Raw genomic sequence first — 20,311 nt, 5'->3', positions numbered from 1 at the left:
GCATGGCTTAAATGTTACTTAAATGTTATCTTCAGACAAAATAAACTCATCAGAAACACAAACAAAGACGTTTATTGCAAATAAAATTCACATTCACATCATTAAATCCTACAAAGTATAAGGAGGTCTTTTTGCAAATTGTGAAGTATCTGTGTGCACAGGAGGTGCTGTTTTCATCAGAACAGCTGCCTGGGACATGCGTATATTTATCTGAAGGTGCCAAACCAAATATCCATCTATCTACAAAGGTTTTGATTTGGCCGTTGACATTGTTCTGACACTTCCACAGTTTCATTTTCTCTGGATCTGGCAGTAGAGGCTCATAGAAAACCCCAAACCAAGAATCTGGAAAACAAAAACATTTCTGGTATTACTTGGCAGTCCTGGAAATCCCAAGATACAACTGATACACAGTGGGAACATTTTGTTTGCAAATGTCTTGGACTTACAAGCAGGCTAAATCTGTTATGCAGAAGATCTTTTCCAATGTAATTCTTTAAAGAACATGACTTTAGTATATTGCCATTTTAATGAAATCGGCATGTACCACAGGTAAGATTGCAAATACGATGGAAAACTTTCATTTGTTTAAAAGATGAATTGCCTGTGTGGATCGGGAACACTGTAACTCTAGGATTTTAAAATGCAGTTCTTAGCTGCAATGAAGCAGCAAGTGAAGCAAAAGTTCAAGAAAGTCGGACAAAAATTCAATCTTTTATTTTCTAAGAAATTTAGAGGAACTTTCTGAATCTATTTCATATTCTAAGGGTTGTTTCTCTTTGATATCTCTCTTCTTTTTGACTACCACTTTATCATCTTTAAATATATCCGTATATTCATATGTGTATATGTATACAGATGTACATTTACACACATGTACATATCCTGCCTTTTTGATGAGCAAATGATCATACAATAAAAGTTTTACATTCGTCAGTAATAGGATTGAGATAGAAACTCTGAGTCCACAAAAGAAGTTGTTTGAGATATAAAATTTGGTAGGATCACCTCCTGTGGCAGGAATTAGTGGGTGAAATTCCATGACCTGTGACAGACAGCTGACAAGATCAGAAGGTCAGTAAGCTTCCTTCTGGATTTAAAATTAACCAGTCTGTGAAGGTGTTATCCAAAAGTGTAAAGTATTCAAAGGACATTTATGAAGCCATGAATTCATTTATTTAAGGAAGAGATGTTGTGGAGTGTACAGAACATGTGGGTACAGGTAAGGCAAGGGGATGGCCTCACAGCTGGAAGAAGCTGACTTGGCTTCCCTGATGTACCATGCCCACATTTTCACCTGTGCCCAAGTGAAACTGGGCCCTTCTTTTCTCAGTATCATTTCCACTAACAAATTGAGCTGAAACCATTTACAGCCCACAAGTGGCATGATGGAGCAGGCAGAGGGGGACAGCTACAAAAGAATACTTTTCCTTTTCCCGGCCTTTTTATCTGCTGTTTTCCAGGAGAGAGAGAGAGTTAAGCATGTGGCTTTTGATTTGCAGTTACTTGAGATGTCACAATATGTTAATATCTTTGGAAAGGCTAAATCTTTAGCAAGTGTAAATTGCCAGCTGACAATTTGTACCAGCTGAGGCTGTTATCCTCATATTGTTTACTCACTTTGTTTTCAAATATTTTTATGATTGAGAGAGGCAACCGCCACAGAAAATGCCAGCTGGAGAAAAGGTAAGAATGATGGCCAATGAACTAAAGGCTACAATGAACACAACTACAATAACTAGAGCAAAGTGACTTACAACTTACTTTCTGGATAGATATGAAATTTTACACTTCATTATATTTGTAAAGGCCTTTCTTTATTTATTGATATATTTCATTGATTTTCCCCATGAACTCTACATATAGGCAAGAGACCTGACCTCCCATGTATAGCACCTTATGTAATGTGAAGCCTATGCCGAGTAAGAAGTGGCCTGTCATCTCACAGTGCTGCAGCTGCCTAACTGTTCCCTGCTTACAATTATTTTCCTGGAAGAGTACTTCTGAGCTGGGGCTCTAGCCCACTCTTATACCACGAGGAACAGTCCTCTGCCAAGGATGTTAAGAAGTTTTCGTTAGGAATAACAGGCTGAACTCTGCACAGCAATCTTCGTCATTCTGATTTTCCCTCAAACATTCATCTGGGGGGGGCAGGGGAGGAGGAAAACCGCACAGGAATAGTAAAAAGAATGAAAATGACCAAAGAAAGCAACATGATGAAATCCCCTGCTTCTTTGTCATTTTCTCCTAATCAAAGCCTATCATTCATCAAGTAGCTGACTGGATCACCTCACTGTTTTTTCTCCTCTCTTTGGAGAAAATTTTGTGTGATAGTCTTCAGTGTATGATGAAACAATTAAAATGAAGAGCTCACATGCTCTGCTTTTTTCATACACCAGAGTATATGGAGGAGCACAGGTGTGCACTCAGGCACATTCAGACACCATCTTGATGGTTAAATTACTCCCTCTGAATAATGATTTTGAATCATAATTTCTCCACAATAAGAATATGCAATTTAGGGACTACAAAGTTTAATGATATGATTTTTTCCTCCAGCTAAGAAGAGAAGAACAGCTACTCTGCCTCTTATTTGTCTGGGTCTGGGAGTCTGCACACCCTTCCATCCACTGGGCTCACTGTCAAGTCCCAGCCTGGCCCCAAACCTGTTAAATCTTTGCAGAAAAAGTGCCATGTGATATGCTTATACAGGCAACAGGGTGGTCTGGTCCCACCTGAATTCCTCAGTATGCCGTTGATAGGAAATAACAGTGAGATTTCAGCTAAGGTTAGAGGTGGTTCTCCCTTGTCTATTAATTGTGCAAGCCAGGTGTTTTAATTCCACTCCCAGTGTATTTTTAAGTAGAAGGCATGGCTTGTCAGCCACTAAATATTTTAATGGTGTATACTGGTACCTCAATAACTGCCAGTCCAAATGCGATCCCCATAATTATGAGCATATGGTCTTGAACATATTTGATGATCACTTCTCTACAAACCTGGAAAACAAGACAAAATGAATAATTATAGGTAAGCAAGATTAACCTAAGTTTATTAGAAACACATCCTCTAAAATATTTTCTCTCTTGCTCTCCATGTAAAAGAAACGTTATTTGAATTTACACTGGTTTGTTGCTAACAGACACAAAGAACACATTTATATGTATCTTGGGCCCTGAGACAGATATCTAGCCTTTGCCTTCACAAAAATGAAGATGAATTTAACTTCATTTTCCCACTAATGTGATCGTTGGGTTTGAGACCTCAAAGCCTATTATTAGAATCAGTCTCAACTAAAAATATTTAGATATAAAACCAAACTTAAGTATTAATTTTGACAAATGATTGGTGGTCTTGGCCTGGGACTGGGAGGAAGTGAGTGATCACATCTGAAGTTCTATGCAGAGCTACTCTCCTTTTTAATAAGTGCATACATCTGTTCTTATAACGCCTACATCTTCTCCAGGCATTGACAATATTCCTTTTGCAAACTGTAGGGAAAGCCAAGTACAGCTTAAATCCATCAAAACCACAATACTGTTCCAACACTACAACTTCATTCCCCCCAAATATAATGCATAGTTATATGCCTTCACCATATTTCCTCCCTCACAGTAAACACATGCGTCTTCTCCTTCCAGTTCTTCTAAAAACCTCTCATTTAAGCTGACTCAGAACTGCACTAAATTTCAAACCATTTTTCCTGGATCACAAGAGTCGAATGTCTTTACTAGCATCTAACACCACCATGAAATCTGTGCATTCATGTGAGCGATATCTTGCACCTGCAGTAATTTCATTGATGGTTTCTCATATGTCCTTTGAGGGTTTGCCTGCGGCCAAAAAGACATAAAAATGTGGCCAAAAAAGCCTCTGCATACATCTTATTTCCAGATTGGGTTCTGGCATTCTCTACTTAACCAGACTGTTCCCTTGCTTTAAAACTGTATTTGCTTCTGTGGGACTACGCAGGGAGGAAATTTGTGTTCAGAAAGGACCTGGCTAAGAAGCTGTGCATTTAGGAAAGTATACAATCAATTTGGGATATTTGCTAAAATCTGCTGTGTACTAGATGCAGATTGGAAACATCATACTACTAGCATTCTAAAAATGTAGGTGTTTTCTCTGAGTTTTCCACTACTTTTTCCATATTTTTCTTGGTATGTATGGAGTTAAATTTCAGTATAAGAAAACAGACAAATTGTGAAATAAACAAGATTTCTGCTGCCCATCCACCATTTTTTGAGTATGCTTTTTTGTAACCATTCACCAGGCACTTTTGCCTTACTACTATATTAATTACCACAAGCTTTTCAAAAGGCCTGAGTTGCAAATTACACTTTAAGTATGCTTCTAGGAAGCCTACCACATATGAGGTGCCTTACCAGTAGATTCTGTAAAATGAGCGTGTTTTTCTTCTAGTAAATGACTATAAAAACTCAAGGATCTTGTATTTAATGAAATTGCTTTTCATTATCTCTTAGCCTCTGAGTCAACATGTCTACCACCAAAATGAGCTCTGGCGGGAGCTTCATCTTCCACAGGAGATCCAAAGAGTAGCTGGCGTGCTGCTCTGACCCAGAGGCATACTCTGACCCCAAAGCCATAACAGCAGTTTTCACCTGTAGTTACCATGCAGACTGGGAGATAATGGAGTGTACAGATACAACAGAGACATCCCAGGAGGAGAAAGCAGACACATATTTTATGTATGCACAGCAATTTCACCACAGCTGGTGTGGAGGCAAAGCTGGCTAATGAAGAGAAGGCAAAATTTTGTCTTTTTGGAAAGAGACAGAACTGCTGACTATGCCAGCAACTAAAGACAGCTCTATGTTAAAACCTGTGTTTGGAAAGAAGAGCGGGACATTATATTTTTCTTACCGTTTTATAAACATATCTCCTGTTATAAGAGACGCAGAGGTTTGCTTCTTCACCATTTGGGTCACATCCACAGATTTGACTGCCATCAATATCTGTATTAAAATTGTTTCCCCAATCTGCAGCCCCATTCAACAAACCACAGCACTTGTTCTGCAAGAAAAGAGGAAACAGGAAGATGAAGAAAAAAACAATGAATTGCCATTAGGGGAGTAAATGAGGGCAAGCCAAGAGGAACAACAATTTCCTTTCATCCTATCCAATGTGGAATTTTTCCCAGATTGATACCTGTCTCAAATACCCTTTACATTTCAATACAAGTTATAAGACTGTGAGTGCACAAGGTAAAAATAAATAAATATAAAAATAAATAAATAAAAGAGACAATTTTCAACATGCAGCACTCAAAAACCATTAATATACTGTAAAGCTAGTGATTGTCAGTGCCAGAATACAGCATGGAGCAATGCTGGGTATTGTGTGTTTTCAAAATCAAGTCTTCTTTCTGTGACTTACACCTGCATGTGGTAAGTAACATCTACAGTAAATCATATATTGAAAAGCCAGGCTGAAAAAGTAAAATTCAGGCACAAAAAACTATGAAATCTAGAAAAACAGCCACCTTGAATGATGATTAGCCCTTTAAATTAGAAATGGACTGAGGAGGCCAGGGCTCCATTTGGGGTTTGTGAAGCCTAAGCCAGGTGCAGTTTCACTTCAGGTTCCACTTTGTTCAAGCCACTAAAGCTCAGGGGTGCAGACTTGGGTTTACATCTTCCCCCTTTTAAAAAGCAGCTGGAAGTGTTCATGTTATTTTGTATAAAAGCAAAGGCTGTGGGACATAATAAAACAATCCTGGTCTATTTAAAAATTAATAGAGTAATTATGCTTTTTTTTTGTTGTTGTTGCTGTTGTTGTTTTCATTTTGCTCACCTTTCAATCATCCCTCCAGGGAGCTGCTTATTATATCAGGAGAGTTAAGTTGACTCAGAAGCACAGGACAAAGCCGGAGGCAGAATGGAGAAGTGGAAGTAATATAAGCTACCTAAATATTGCTTCTCACTTCCTTTCCTTTCACACCGTCAGCCTTTAAAGATATAAGAATTCTTTAAGCCTACCCTAAAAACAGCAGCAGACACTCTGTGCCAATGTATAGGCACAGGTACTACTGGGAGTATGGCAGGGACACACACCAGAAATGGTGAAATTTGTTCTCTGTGTGATGTCCAGAATCAGGGTGGTACTAAGTGTCTACCTTCTGGCACTTTGCAGGTGGGAGAAATCAGAATAGATGTAAGTACAGGGAAAACAAAACTCTTTTTTATTGCGCATCTTTCCCCACTCTTACACAGGAAAATACACATTTAATGATTTCATGCTAACATGATATTCTAAATGAAATAACTACTGAAGCTTTCCTTATCCAATCTTCTTGCCTAAAGGGTACTGGACAGTTCTCAGCTGGGACACACTGAAGGAGCACCTTCCCTTCAAAAGGGAAAGCTGCAATGAAGGAGAAGGAAGCCTTCTCATCAAAGCATTTATGTAACAGTCAATCTCAATTTTTGGGACATTTGTAAAGGGAAGCCAGGCCTTTTCATCCCCACAGTGATGGGGCAGGCTCCTAGGCCCCAGGTGTCCAGCCAAATGCAAAGACCTGGAAGGGGACTAGGGCCCTCCTATGGAGCAGGAGCTATTCAGCTCTGAGATAATAATTCAGTGAGGACCTGTGAAGGGATGACCTCAGATGAGGAGAGAAAGGGATGGTGGGGATTATCAGAGTTTTCAGATTTTGATATCACCCTTTGTTTAGTAATATCTTCAATAAAAGTCTTGTAAAAAAAGTCTGGCATTGTGTCAACACCTAAGCATTCCCTATTTCATTTATTTAAAAAAAAGGCTAATTTCTGGAGGTGACAAGTAACTCCATCTTCTGTATCCTACTGAGAAGAAATAGAAACATGGTAGCTTGAGTGAGGAAGGAATATTTTCTGGAGGTCATGAAATACTGATAGGCATTTCAGGCAATAAAGAACTGGCCATCACCAATCCAAACTCAAGCAGAGGCCACTTTCTGTAAATGAAGATGATCTGGGCTTTGGAGACTGAGAAAGTTTTCACTGCTTTCAGGAAGAAAAAGAGCGTTGTTTTATATTTTATTCCCAACTTGAGACAGAAACCTTTAAATCTTTAAATACTTCTTAAATAAGTTCATGTGGCTGAAGCTCTGAGGGGGTCCAAATAGAGTCTGGAATAGGGGAATAAAACCAGCACTCCAACCTACCCAGGCAACAATACCTTGCTCCAAATAGAAGAGGCAAATTGCACCTTTTAGGTAACCATGGCTAGAACAAAACATATACTTTATAAAATGCATAACTTGCACTAGCATAACCAAAGCTGTGGAAGACTGATAACCCAAGCATCAAACAACAGTTTCATGGCAATCGATTTATGACCAAGATGCAAACCTGACTTCTTGGGTCCTCAGAGCTACTTGAATCCATAAATCCTACCACACCCCACAGAGAATTACAAGTCTTTGAAGTATACTTCCTCAGACATATGCACAAATGTCTCTAGTCTGCTCAGTCTTCTAGAATGACAAAATAAGCACATATAAAAACCATGAAGAGCAAATACAAAGACATGCAGAGTTTTTAAAGGCCCAATACCAATTACAGGGCTTTTAAATCCTGTAGGCATGCTCTGCACACCCTGTGAGCTCTGCAGTATTACTTGCCAGTGTAATGAGCATATGGCCTCGAAGAAAGAACTGATAATCTCTTGCAGTCATATCACAGAATGAGGGAACCTTTGTTTTGGTTGTGTTGGTTCTTATAAGACATTTTTAATTTCTGCAAGCACACTGAAGAATTTGTAATCACTGATGCAAACTTATGGAGTTTAAGACTTACAGATCTAGACAGCTACCAATTTATTTATTCTAGAAAGAAACTTTCACAAAATCCTATTTAGGGCCATTGAGAATGTCTTCCTCTGTATAGAGAAAGGGACGTTTTCAGACAGTTAAATGTGGATCATCTTGCATGTTGTGTGTCTTTGCTCCATTTCTCTCAGGAAGAGAATCTTCTCTTTTGCACAAAGAAATCATTATGGAAAGCCCAAGCTGCATCAAGGGAGCAGAAATCCCTTTGCAGCATTTTAACTTGTGTTTAAGTCAGATCCTCTCCCATCCCCAGGGTGTGAAATTCAAATCTATGACAGAGTAGCCGTAAAATGAAGCATAGACAAATGCTAGAGATAGAACAGATAGCAACAACCCCCACCCTTTGTTACATCTTAATTACCTCTGTCTGAAACTTCTGGAAGGTCTCTTGAAATTGCTTTGCTTCTGCTGTAGTGCCTTGCAATAAATCAACATTGTCCTTTAAAGTCGTGTTAAGGGATGTTTCAATCTGCAAGTGCAAATATTTTATTAGTTTTCAGTGGAGAAACAAATCTTTGGGAAGACTTGAATGACAATACAGAATAATACTGTACCTGAGATCTGTATACTGCTCCTAAGATACCTCCTGTAACCTGAAGGATCAAGATCAGCAGCAGTCCAATAAAAAACTAGGAAGAAACAAAAGGTAGAGAAAATTATATCTTTTTTTACCAAGTTGCTATCATCTCTTTAAAGTGAATATTAATCTTTCACGTGCTTCATAGAATGAACTGAAGTTCCAGTCAGTTCCAATTTTTCCTTCTTTGGGGATGAGAAAAGGGATGCTCAAGACAGAGTGTGTGCCTTAGTATCATCTAGTCACCAAAACAAGACACTTTGGAGAGGTGGCATGATGTGCAGTGTGTAGGTGAGAGATGTTGGGTAGGAGGACAAGGAGGACATTCTGGGAAGACTAGCAGAGGGAGCAACTGGGAATTTATGACATTAAAACATTTATGACATACATAGAGGGGGGTGACTGGTGGAGTGAATGTCAGTTTTAGTTGTGTGGGGGAAAAGTTAGTGACATGGTCAGGGCTCTCTTGGCCCTGTTTTCTCTTTGATGAGACCACCCATCATTTCTTTTGCACTTCAATTCAGGAAGGGCTCAAGTGTGGGGTAGGCAATGACAATACATGCTCATAAGTAAACATTCGATGAAATAAAAACAGTATTGTCATCTGGTACTACCAGTGACTTTATACATCAATTGTATCTGTAGTCTGTTAAAGGCAGACAAATGTTCTTTTTTTTCCTACCAAGAGCAGCATGCACCGACTTTCCTTGATGGCACCACAGCACCCCAGAAACCCAAGGACCATAATGATGGAGCCCACAGCTATCAGCAGATCAACCCCTGCAAACAGGCTGCTGTCTACGCCCAACTCCTGAAAAGAGAGGAAAAAAAAATCTTTCAGCTGCAAGAAACTCCCCTGAAAAACATATGTATCTCCCCAAACAAGAAAATATTTAATAACTGATAAATATACTGATGTGCAACCATAGAGAAATTCTATTCCTTGAATCAATAAACCACTAACATCCTTCCTAAACCTTTTGTTGGATGGCCTGGTGGAACCTGTCTCTTCACAATCTCTGTTTCTGCACAGGATGAAAGTCAACTTAACATAGTAAATAAAAATCTCATCTTTAAAATAGCTTTCAGTTCATTTTCAGTTGACAAATATTTGCTTTTTGTTGGAAGTAGCAAAATTATTTCAAAATCTCTCTTACATTAACCAAATGTTAAAGAAACAAAAACTCTGTCTGTCATTAGAAATCCAAGAATGTACTCTGTGGCTGTTCCTAAGAGAACATGTTTCTGAGTGATGCTGGATATAGTGGAGAAAGATATATTTTCCAAAGCAGCTTTCTTTTTCTTTGTTTTTGGGTACGATTTCTAATAATGCCATCACAGATGAGGACTGTATTTTGATGTGTTGGACATTCAACTAAACAGTTCATATAACTCATTATTATTAAATATCAAATTATTCAGTTCCCACAGAAGGACTAAGGCCAAGGGCCAAAACAGAGAGAAATGTTCAAAGAATATTTTCCAATGTGGCTTGTGCCAAGATTAGCAAAAACGTCTGGAAGTTGTCATATTTATCTTCTGATGGAAATTAAAAAGGTATATAGACAAGTATAATTTTAAGAATGTGTTGTTCTTTCCCCTTCGAAGTAGGACTGAAACTCCTGTTATTTATTCTTAGAAAGCTTTGTTCATCTATAGACAAATCTTTCTGGTCTCTTCAATTACTAATCAGGCAAAACATACATTGGATTTGAATGGGATCTTTGCATAGAGGCAAAAATAGTAAGAAAACACTTTCAATTTTGGTCCTAATTCTTAATTCACAATTTTTGTGGAGTAACAAGAGTCACTTCAGGAAGCCAGCTTGGGACACACTTAAGTGTGCTTTTCTGAATAGGAAAGCTTTCCAAAAATAAGAATAACAATGGTTATGGTTTTCCAAGCTCCATTGCACTATCTGAGCCATGATACTAGAGATGGTCATCTAGCAAGCGTGGCAACTTTAGCTTCTGTAAAATGTTGACTGAGGAGTGAAACACATCATTCTTCTTCTTCCACAGCAGGACATTGCAAAACTCTCCATAATGACCTAATTTACTCCACATCACAATGTCACTGTGATCTGAGTTCTCTTACATCCATCCACTGCCAAATATGAGACATCTGGGACTGGCTAAGGACAACAACATCATCAGCCAAATAGAAGAAATATATAAAGCCATCTTCTTATTTCCAACATCCTTTTAGTTCCGGATATACTGAATTAAAAAGTATTTTTCTTTACTGATGGATTCTGGTAGAGAAGCAGAGGAGCGATCAGAAGTTTTGCAGCTTAATCTGACCTAAAGGCTCAATGTGAAAGTTGGAAAAGAAATCCTTCAAAGTAACACTTGATCGTTTTTTCACTTCTACAGCCGGAAATCCATTTTGAAAACTAAAGTATACAAATAAAATTTTCAAATTCATTTACATTTATGTGGTTCAAATTCAGCCAAAGAAATGCACTGCCTAAACCTCAGAGTCAGATTGTTCTTCCTGTTAGCATAACAAAGCATCAACATGCAAAGATTGCACAGCACCTTCCAGAGGAATGGTAGAATCAACTTCACTTCTTTATGTGAATGGAAAACATGCTGTAATTAAGATATCAGTGCCACTGGGAGCACAGATGGCAAAATGCTGGCAAGGCCCACAAGGCCAAAGAACCTTTGCACCAACAGGACAATCCGCTGGTGCATTTATGCAAGATCAAGGGCTCACCAAGATTGTATTTTCTGTAACTTTGCAGAAAAGGAAAGTCATAAAATCTGAAGAAATTTAATAACCCAAATAAAATCCAGGAGGGGAACTCAGGGATTTTTCTTCTCCCCTCCATGAAGGCTATTTACATTACATTTAAATACTGAGTAAAGATCTGTTGTTCTTTAAAAATAATTCCATGAGTGAAAAAGGGTTAGACATTATTAGGAAGCCATTGAAAATAGAAGAGAAAAAATCTTGCACCCTTTCAAAGTTACAATTACTGAGAAAATAAGTAATAATAAATAATATTATTGAAGACAGTAAGAAAAGTAAAAAGTATTTCCTAAAAATACATAGAAGTAACTCTATAAATATATATGACTATACTATTCTAATGGGGAAGGACTGAAAAGACTAAGAGGCTCATGGCTCCTCATTATTCTTTCTAGCACTGAAATCAATAAGAAAACCATCATTAGTTTTCATTAGAGGAAAAAGAGACCCACATTTTAAAGAGAAATCACTGTGCATCTGCAAGAGCTTAGATTAGTAACACTGGAAGACACTTGTCATTACACATCCGTGCATACATTGATCACTTTATCTGACTACCCACACCATCTTCTTTAATCTTAAACATCATAAAACACGTTCATTTTTACCCACACAAAACACCCCAGTGAAAGCAGAACACATTTGCAGAAATTAAGTTGGGAAAGTAAAATCTATATAGTAGCTTCTGCATTTTACATGGAACTGATATTATTGTATGCATTTACCTTCTGAGCATCTTTGCTAACACGTATCCATACAGAGATGCCCAAAATAACTGAACCACACACCTGTGGGAAAAAAAAAAAAAAAAAAAAAAAAAAGAATATTTAGAAAGATCAACAATTTCAGATTAAAGTTGAGCATCCAAATAGCACCAGATGCTGGCCAAAATTCTGAAATAATTTCTTTGGCAAAATGAAAGCAACATGAATTGCTAGAGCACAGAATATTGATTCATATCCAGGAAACTTCATAAGGATAGTTAAACCTTCAGTTATGCACCAAAGCCCTGATGTTTCTATCCCAGAGGAATCATCATTTCCTTGATGATTTATACATGTGGTTGTAAGGACACAGAAATTCTGTCAGATGAGAGACAACTATAAATTGCTATAGTATGTATATAACATGACTATAAAGAACAATGTTTCCTGTATAATGGAAATGAAAGATTTGATAAGGGATGTCGGTACAACAGTTATTTCTAGAGTTTTTCAGGACATATATCTTTAGAAATATTCTCTATGGTAAAACTATTAGGAAAAGTTCTAAATAAAGTCTTCCTGCTTTCTTTGTTGCAACAATATTTGTCTATCTCGAGCTATTAGAATATTCTTCTTGTAAAGAGCACATTGTGGTAGTTATTATTTCCATTATATTTTTAAAGAAGACAACTTTAGTCCATCTTGTGCACATGAAAGATAAACATCTAAGTCTATCTCCTCTGACCTGTCAGGGACACATATTCTCAGATGAGTTAAATGACCCATTGATATTACCAACTTAAAAAGAAGCCCAGAATGATTTGCTTTGAGATGTTGAAGTCAGGGTGGATGAATCCCAGATCCAGACATATTCCTTAATCACCAGTTGTTCTCCAGTTTCATTGATCTTTGAGGTACGGTTCCACTATGCTCCAGCCACTGTGTTCCTTACCTTGTTTGTGATGATTGTGATTGTGAAATTCTCACACATAATTTCTCTTTTTTACCAGGTATGGGAGACAGGTAGTTTTAGAGGCTAAAAATATGTAATTATGTGAGCCACTTGAGAGGACTGGTAGGAAAGAGAAATCACTGAGGACCAAAGTCTAGTAAGATTCAGAATTATCTTCCTGTATGTCTTTAATGGTCAGGTCAGAAATGGCTCTAAAATGTGGTTATGATCTTCCCATGAAAACTGGGACCTTTTAAAATTAAAAGAGCTATTTTTACATGTTTAAGATTTTTTTTCCCTCAAAAATACTTTCCTACAAAAAGGTTTCATATAATATTCATCATCAAAGACCGTAACGACTTTAGCAGATTATTTAATATGGAACACAGCCAGCCCTCAGACATGAGTACCACACATTTTTCTGTTCTAAGTAAAGCTCCTATAAGTACGCTTTACACATGAAAAAGAAAGTTGTACAATCGATGACAGCTATATCATGTTATCAAATTTAACTAGAACTCCCCACTGAAATCATCTGAATCCCACTGAATCTGCCTAGAAACTGATGGTATCATATGACTCTGTATTTGGGTCTTGTTCAGCAGCACTGTGCGAACCATGTGGCTACACACCAGACAACGTGGGCTTGCTAATGTGAAAAGTTCCACTGAAGCAGCTATTGCTGCAAATCTAAAGAGAATTTGGCCCACTGCCTTATTCGTTATAGAGAACCTCCCCCAAAAATATAGCACAGTAGTAGAAGTAAGTAAATCTGAATGTACAGAAACTTACCAATCAGATGGGGATGCTACAATATCTATTTCCTCCATTCAAAAAACCAAAGAATATTATTTTAAAATGAAGTTTCCAGTATGGTGTATATATTTTAAATATAGAAAATAAAATTGTTTTAGACTCATAAAAACACTTAATTTCAGTGAAATTTTAATGTTTTGTTTCTGTTTATTTTCATCATATACAAAGTGAACAAGAAAACACAAATAAAATAATTGAAATTACAAATCAAAAGTTCTGTTCCCTGAGTCAAAATAGAACACTGCATGCTTGTTGCAGTACTCCATCCTAATTATTAGTTTTCCTTAAAATAAAATTTAGCTTTCTTTCACCAGACTGGAAGATGCAAAGCTCTGTGGGTGCTCCAGAGCCCAATGCCAGGGCTGTGAATTCCTGGGGGCACACAACACATGGGGCCAAGGAGAGAGAAGCAAAAGAGACTTTGCAGATCTGGCTTAGCCTATTCCAGGATTTAGACATTCAAGGATATGCTGTAAGAGCTGCTAAGAAAAGGGCATAAGAAGACTAAAAAGCCTGTTCCTGAGGCCCTCAGAAGGGGGCAATCCAGAGAGATTGCAAAGGGGTTAAAAAAAAGGACACCAGATAAACACGCTGCCGTTGCTGTTATCTAGTTGAGATGAAAGTCACCTTTATTCCCCACTATCAGTTTAACTTTCTACCTGCCCAACTGCGCTGTGCACCAGGGAGTGGAAGCAGCAGCTGTGAAGACATCACTGCTCCCTGTCCTTTACCACAGCAATTTAATGATTTCCAGGGATTAGAGACGGGAGTGTTATTCAAAGAATTCAGATTCATTGTGCTCCACCTGTGTGTATTGCTGCTTGCACCACACCTCTTCCCTATCTCCGTAGTACTAAGCCCCTTTCTTTAAAATAAGTCAGTATAACTGCATTTGTGTCCTCCTCTGTCTCAGCCAGGCTGTCATACGCACAGCAAATGCTCTCAGCATTTTCTTCCCCAGAACAGGGTGCAGATTTTCCTGACTTTGGCATAAACAAGGTCTTGGGAAGTTTGTTCCATGCTGCTTTTTTTCCTGAACTTTCAGGACTCCTCCAGGATCACATCCTGGATCTTCTTTCCAGAAACCCATGCAGTTCCTGGAGGCTTAGGCTGCCATATATTTTCAATCTGCCTTGGTAGATGTGGAGGAAGAAAAGTGGGGGCCAGTCCTGACTGCTACTGGTCTCTTAGGAGTTTCTTCGTGAGGTCCACAAGAGATCAAAGAATTTTGCTGATTCTTCTCATTTTGGCTAGCAACAAAATTTATACGGCAACTGTTTGTGATCCTATTTGAATTCTATCACCTTTTCACTCAGAATATGTCCCTTGAGGCAACAAACATACTGGGGTCAGTAGTTTTGCATCCAGTTTCAGCGAACCTCTGGTGAACTTGGCAAAATTATGGTAGGAAAGCTGACACTGAGGCTGAACCATTGCAGAAATTATCTTTAACTCAAAACTTTTCAGAGCTTCCAGGACCTGAAACTCTTGCAAACTAGCCGAGATATGACAAAGACAAATAGGGTTCAAGTTACTCTCAGAAAGCTGCCTGCTGTCCTGTGCTGGGCATAGGGCAGGAACCACCTTCCTATGTGTGCTGAAGAAAGCTGATCATTTCAGTACAGCTCTTGACAACGCTGCCAGCCCATACCATTTTCCAAAAATGTATGGTCAACCATCAGAAACTAATTATGACACTGAGCATAAAGCTAGGAACCACAAAGAAGTATATGAAAATGATTTATCAATTAGAAGGCTAAAAATACAAGTGCATTTTCCTATCTTCTGTTGCAATTACACTTTCAGGATTATGCAGTTTGGATGCAAACAGGATACAAAAAAAAAAAAAATACAAAAGAACAATTCCCATTAAGATAATGTAGAGTCTATTATCTTTTGACTGAGATGAGTGATTTCCTTTGACATAAGGGGCACATTGCAGGCAGGAAGATGGAGACCCATCTGTTCTACTTTTCAATTAAGACTTTTTTGTAAGAAAAATACAAAGGAAGGGCAAAAATTAAACATTCTCCTCTCCCTGATTTAGAACCATACTCTGGTTCCATTTATGCTCTATTTTATTTACAATTTCTTCAACTACAGCATTTGGATAATGTTGAACACATTTCACGCGTCACTAATAACAATTTAAACACCGACTTACCCAAAATAAGAAGTTGAAGATGAACATGGAGTACTTCATGCAGCTGCTTACACCTGCCATTTTCAAGAAGCTGAGACAAAAATGAAAATTGCAGAAGAACCTTTCTTAAGGGTTTGACCTCAATAGAGTGACTGTTCCTGTTTCTTCAGGAAATGTCTCAGACCGCATCAAATACACTGCGCTCTGCTACTAAAAGCAAAAATTGTGACCCAGGCATCTACAGTTATTTAAACAGTTTAGCACAGGTAAATATTAACCAGAGCACTGGGGAAGTAATACCAGGTATTATCACTGAGTCTCCAGACTCTCCTTGTGTCGTTGTGAGGTGTGCTTTTTAATGGTGCTGTTAGTCTCGTCCTACACCCTGTGAGTAAATAGATGGTGCAAAAAGAGCAATAGTTTCAAGGGGGAGGGAAGTTTTACAGATGTGCTTCCTTTACGACATGGAAATGAATGCATTTTTTAATGCTTTTAAGGTACAGGATTTACTCTTTCATTGTCCACAGATCGTTACCAAAATTCACTCGGTGATATTTGCAGTCCCACTGCAGACATTCAGACTGAAAAAAAGGAATAAGTTTGTTTTATCCCCACAGAAGAAGGGTAAGGAACCTGCAGCCATTTTCTCCCTCTTGCTGTCTACTTTACCTCTTCCTCACTAAACCAGCACTCCAGGAACCTGAGCACCGTGGTGCACAAAACACGCTGCCATGCAAGTTTCCTAAAGTGCTTTGAGCCCCAGCACAGCAACCGCAGCTCTGGCGTGAGATTCAGGATGCCTCCTGGCAACGGGAGCTCCATTTGTCCCAGAAGGCAAGGCAATAAACCTGTTTCATTAGTTTTGCTTTATGTCTTGTTTGTTTTCTTTTTTGCTCCTCAAACTAGAAATCATGAGGGGAATATAAAGGTATAATTGCTCTGTCTTTTCTATCAGCCTGTTTTCTGGAGAAGCCTGATAGACTAGTTCTTGGAGGGATGAGGGTCAGACACAGGTTCCCCTGGGTTCATCATAAAAAAGGAGCTTTATTTTGCAGGTGAGCACAAAGGATTTAAACAGGAGAGATTAAGGACTTGCTGGACGGATGTGATTTATTAAACCCCTTGGCTCAAGCCCAGTTTTTAGCCTTTTACTGTTGGTTCTCATTCTTCAATGCTGCAATCTGTATTTGAAAAAAGTATAAAGGAAAATGTTAGCATATAACACACCTGTAGATGGTGACAAAAAGATGTCACTTAGATCCTGGGTTTTATAGGATCCACAGGGGGAAAAAAAAAAAAAAATCTACACTAAGAGCTGTTTCCTTTGGTTGCTCTCTAACCCAACTTTTAGTGAAGGTGTGATGTTGGAATCCCTCCAGTTGCTTTCTCTAATTCTATTAAAACAGATGCAACCTTTCCCGCTTTTAAGAGCTGACTTTATACCTGCCTTCAACTTTTGGGCTCCTTTTTGAGTAATCTTTTTTTCTAACCCTAGGAGATCGGCTGTCTGACTAGTTTATTTCGCAATATCCACATCCACTCTGAATTTGAGAATGTTCCTAAAAATAATTGCTCTCATGAAATACAGATTTTGTAAGGATTGGGAGAAACAACTGTGTGGTATGGTTTAGATCTAAAGCACTCAACAAATAAGTAAGTTGAGAAACGTGGGTGTCTTTATGGAGAGATGCCATAGCCACAAATGAATCACGAGTTTAAAGGACCATATAAAATTGTATGCAAAGGGCCATGAAAGGTAATAAGAGAATCACAGATGACACAGGACTTGAACAGATAAGTCTGCAGCCAGACCATGCAGTTGTAGTAAACCAAGGTTTTTGTAGGCAGAAGTCAGTAACAACATTTTGTACCCAAAACTACACAGCTCTAAGTCATCATGCACGGTAGGTGCTCATTAAAGAAGTCTTGAGTTGCAGCATGAAATACTTGACCCAATCATTCAGTGAGAGATTTTGGAGATAAATGGTGCGAGGGTTGCAATGCTATAGGAGGCAAGCACGAGCATCCACAGACTGGCCCTGTATAAAATGCCAGTCTTCAAAGACTTGGTGTCTGCAAGTGGCCCATTAGCTGTCTGCCTCCCTGCATCACTTCACAGCACTTCTGGATTTTGGGCAGGGCAGGGGCCAGCACCAGCACCTCCACAGAGGGGCCCCCAGTGGGGTGCTGGAGGACCCAGGCTGCCTGGGGCAGGGTCTCCACATCACCTCTCCCCAGCCTCCATCAGGAGGTGCAGGACCAGCACAGCAGAGAATCTGGTTCAGTCTAGGAAGTTTAAACAGTGGAGGATAGGCACAATTCATGTCTGAAACCTGTTTTCATTACAATTTATACATATGGCTGTAGATGCTGAAGTAATTTCCTAGAACTGCTAGGATATTTTTTCTTTTTTTTTTTTCTTTTTTTTTTTTCTTTTTTTAAATTCTTTTTACTGAACGTTAATCACAAGAAAGATTTGGTAAGATCACAGTGCCTCCTAAACTATGAAGAAAATATCTACATTTTACATATTTACTGATCTCTTTGGAAAAAGCAAAACTAGACCTTCTTAGGACCTGGTAGTTGCTCCTTTCCTAAGATGGGAAATAGGAAATAATATCAAAATTAAATATCCTAGTGGGTTCCCAGTGTGGCTGCCAAATAGAAATTCAGTATCTGAAATTACCACAGTTCCTACACGTTTCATATCTATATTTAATAGTATTTGAAGTTAAAGTGTCATCTAAGATTAAAATCATACAACCAGTTCCCATCAAGTGACAAGTTTTCAAGTTAAATGTTCTCCACAAGTGACTGTTTCTTATTTCCTGGCAGCACGGTGCTTTTCTATACATCTTGGAGAAGAAGGGAAGAAGGGAGACTATGGCATGGTTCATGTTTGCAGTTGTGCCTACAAGACAAGTTTCCTGTCCTGCAAGGTAGTGCAGGTGATTGCAGAGACTGATGAATGACGACAAGGCAGGAGAAATGTTGTCTGTAAATCTTTACCACTATTTGACTGCAAAACTGCCCCTGCTACCTCTCTGCTGTTCAGAAGATCAGATATGCCGGGTGAAACAGCTGCGAGCCCCCATCCCTTCTGCCCCTCCTCACGGCACTATCGGTGCACGGCCTGGGTGCAGCACCGGGTGGGAGCCTCTGACGCAGGGCCCGGAGCTCCTCGGCACCACGGGGGAGCTGTGACAATGTGCAGACTTTGCCCCCTACGTCACACAAGGGAGCAGGCAGAGACAGGTATATTGTGGCGGAAAAAAATGACAGTATACCTGTCACAGACGCTGAGTAAGGCACCTCCCCTTTGAGACTTCCCAAGCAGCTACGGCTTGTTTTATAATGCTTTCATCCTCCTTCTTCTCTAAGCTCTTCCTCACTTCAAGCCATTCTTCCTGGGCATAGAACCCCAAAAACAGCTTTCCAGGACCTCACACACCTTTCCAGGCTCTCTTCTGCACATTTATTTTCCTGCAATACCATCCTCACAGCTCTCTGGGTTTACACATGAAAGCCTGTTTTCTTCTCAAAAATAATAGGCAAAAGCATATGCAGATGGGAGCATCTCATTCTGCCGTGTATCTTTCCTTCTTCTCTCCAACCTAAAAAACTCTGCCCTTTTCTTCTTTTTCTACAGCCTTCACTTCCCTTGTGAGGTGCCCCTCCATGATCAGGCGAGGTGACCAAAGCCTGTATCAGATGATTCTGCATGCAGCCAGTTATCCCGTAAGGTCCAGATGAAGAAACATTTTATATGAGATAGTAGCAAGCTCTTTGAACAGTGGGATGTGGACGGTGAATGATAAAAGTGTGTCTGCTGCTGGAATTCCTGTTCATCATGGTGACAGAAGAGATCAGGAAAGGTGGGTGAGAACTGGTTGCAAGGTGGAGCTTGTAGTCTGAAATAGATCAGCTGATATCTGGATCCCCTGAATCAGCAGGGACAGTCAATGGAGACTGTGCAGAGTATGATCTCAGGCTGTTGCAACACTTGTCCTTCAGCAGAAGGGATAACTTATCTTCTCCAGCCTTGCCTGCTGCCCTGAGATGCAAAGTTCCTTCACAATGCGTTGCTCACCCACGCCAAGTAAAACAGCACTGCACGTCATCAGTCTTGACACCATTTCTAATTGAGGAACACTGCCTAAAGAAGAATTTTACAGTCCAAATTGTAGGGCAAACACATTCAAAACAATGGGAAATTGGAGCTTCTGCTTTTGTCCTTGGAGGCATTCATAACACTGGGTCTGACTGAGGTTGCAGTCAGCCTTCTATGCCTCACATCTTGAGTTCGGCTGTAGAAAATAAGAGATCTTACTGCAATACCTTAACAGCCAGTAACACCACAGTTATAAAACTGAAGTATAGTCTTATGTCTGACTCTTAGCAAAATGCTACAGTGCCTTAACATGTCATATTTATGGAGAATTATTTTATGTTGGAATATATGTACTGATGACTTGGACAGTGAGTATATACTCAGCTCACAGAGTCAAAATATTACAAATCCTGGCCCTCA

At 39.1% G+C, this 20,311-nt stretch overlaps 1 protein-coding gene across 1 annotated transcript; it reads right to left on the bottom strand.

Moving 5' to 3' along the window:
- Positions 1-210: 210 nt before the first annotated feature.
- TSPAN8 (tetraspanin 8) lies at positions 211-15,865 on the bottom strand. Its single transcript, XM_084306727.1, has 8 exons — positions 15,802-15,865; positions 11,891-11,953; positions 9,091-9,219; positions 8,386-8,460; positions 8,193-8,300; positions 4,885-5,034; positions 2,916-2,999; positions 211-345 (listed from the first exon to the last, which is right to left on the bottom strand). The coding sequence occupies exons 1-8, from the start codon at positions 15,859-15,861 to the stop codon at positions 292-294; spliced, it is 723 nt and encodes a 240-aa protein (XP_084162853.1). The 5' UTR covers positions 15,862-15,865; the 3' UTR covers positions 211-291.
- Between the last annotated feature and the right edge of the window lie 4,446 nt (positions 15,866-20,311).

The sequence above is a fragment of the Netta rufina genome (genome assembly GCF_964035555.1).
Source record: "Netta rufina genome assembly, chromosome: 1".
Taxonomy (NCBI): Eukaryota; Metazoa; Chordata; class Aves; order Anseriformes; family Anatidae; genus Netta; species Netta rufina.
This window is presented reverse-complemented; position numbering and strand designations above follow the sequence as displayed.

What these genes read in the sequence shown, in the direction of transcription:
- TSPAN8 (XM_084306727.1), bottom strand. Translation starts at nt 15,861, where the DNA reads ATGGCAGGTGTAAGCAGCTGCATGAAGTACTCCATGTTCATCTTCAAC. An exon ending in GTCGGTGCATGCTGCTCTTG is followed by an intron (nt 8,461 to 9,090) that starts GTAGGAAAAAAA and finishes GTTTCTTCCTAG; the next exon opens with TTTTTTATTGGACTGCTGCT. An exon ending in TCCAGAAGTTTCAGACAGAG is followed by an intron (nt 5,035 to 8,192) that starts GTAATTAAGATG and finishes CTTTTCTTGCAG; the next exon opens with AACAAGTGCTGTGGTTTGTT.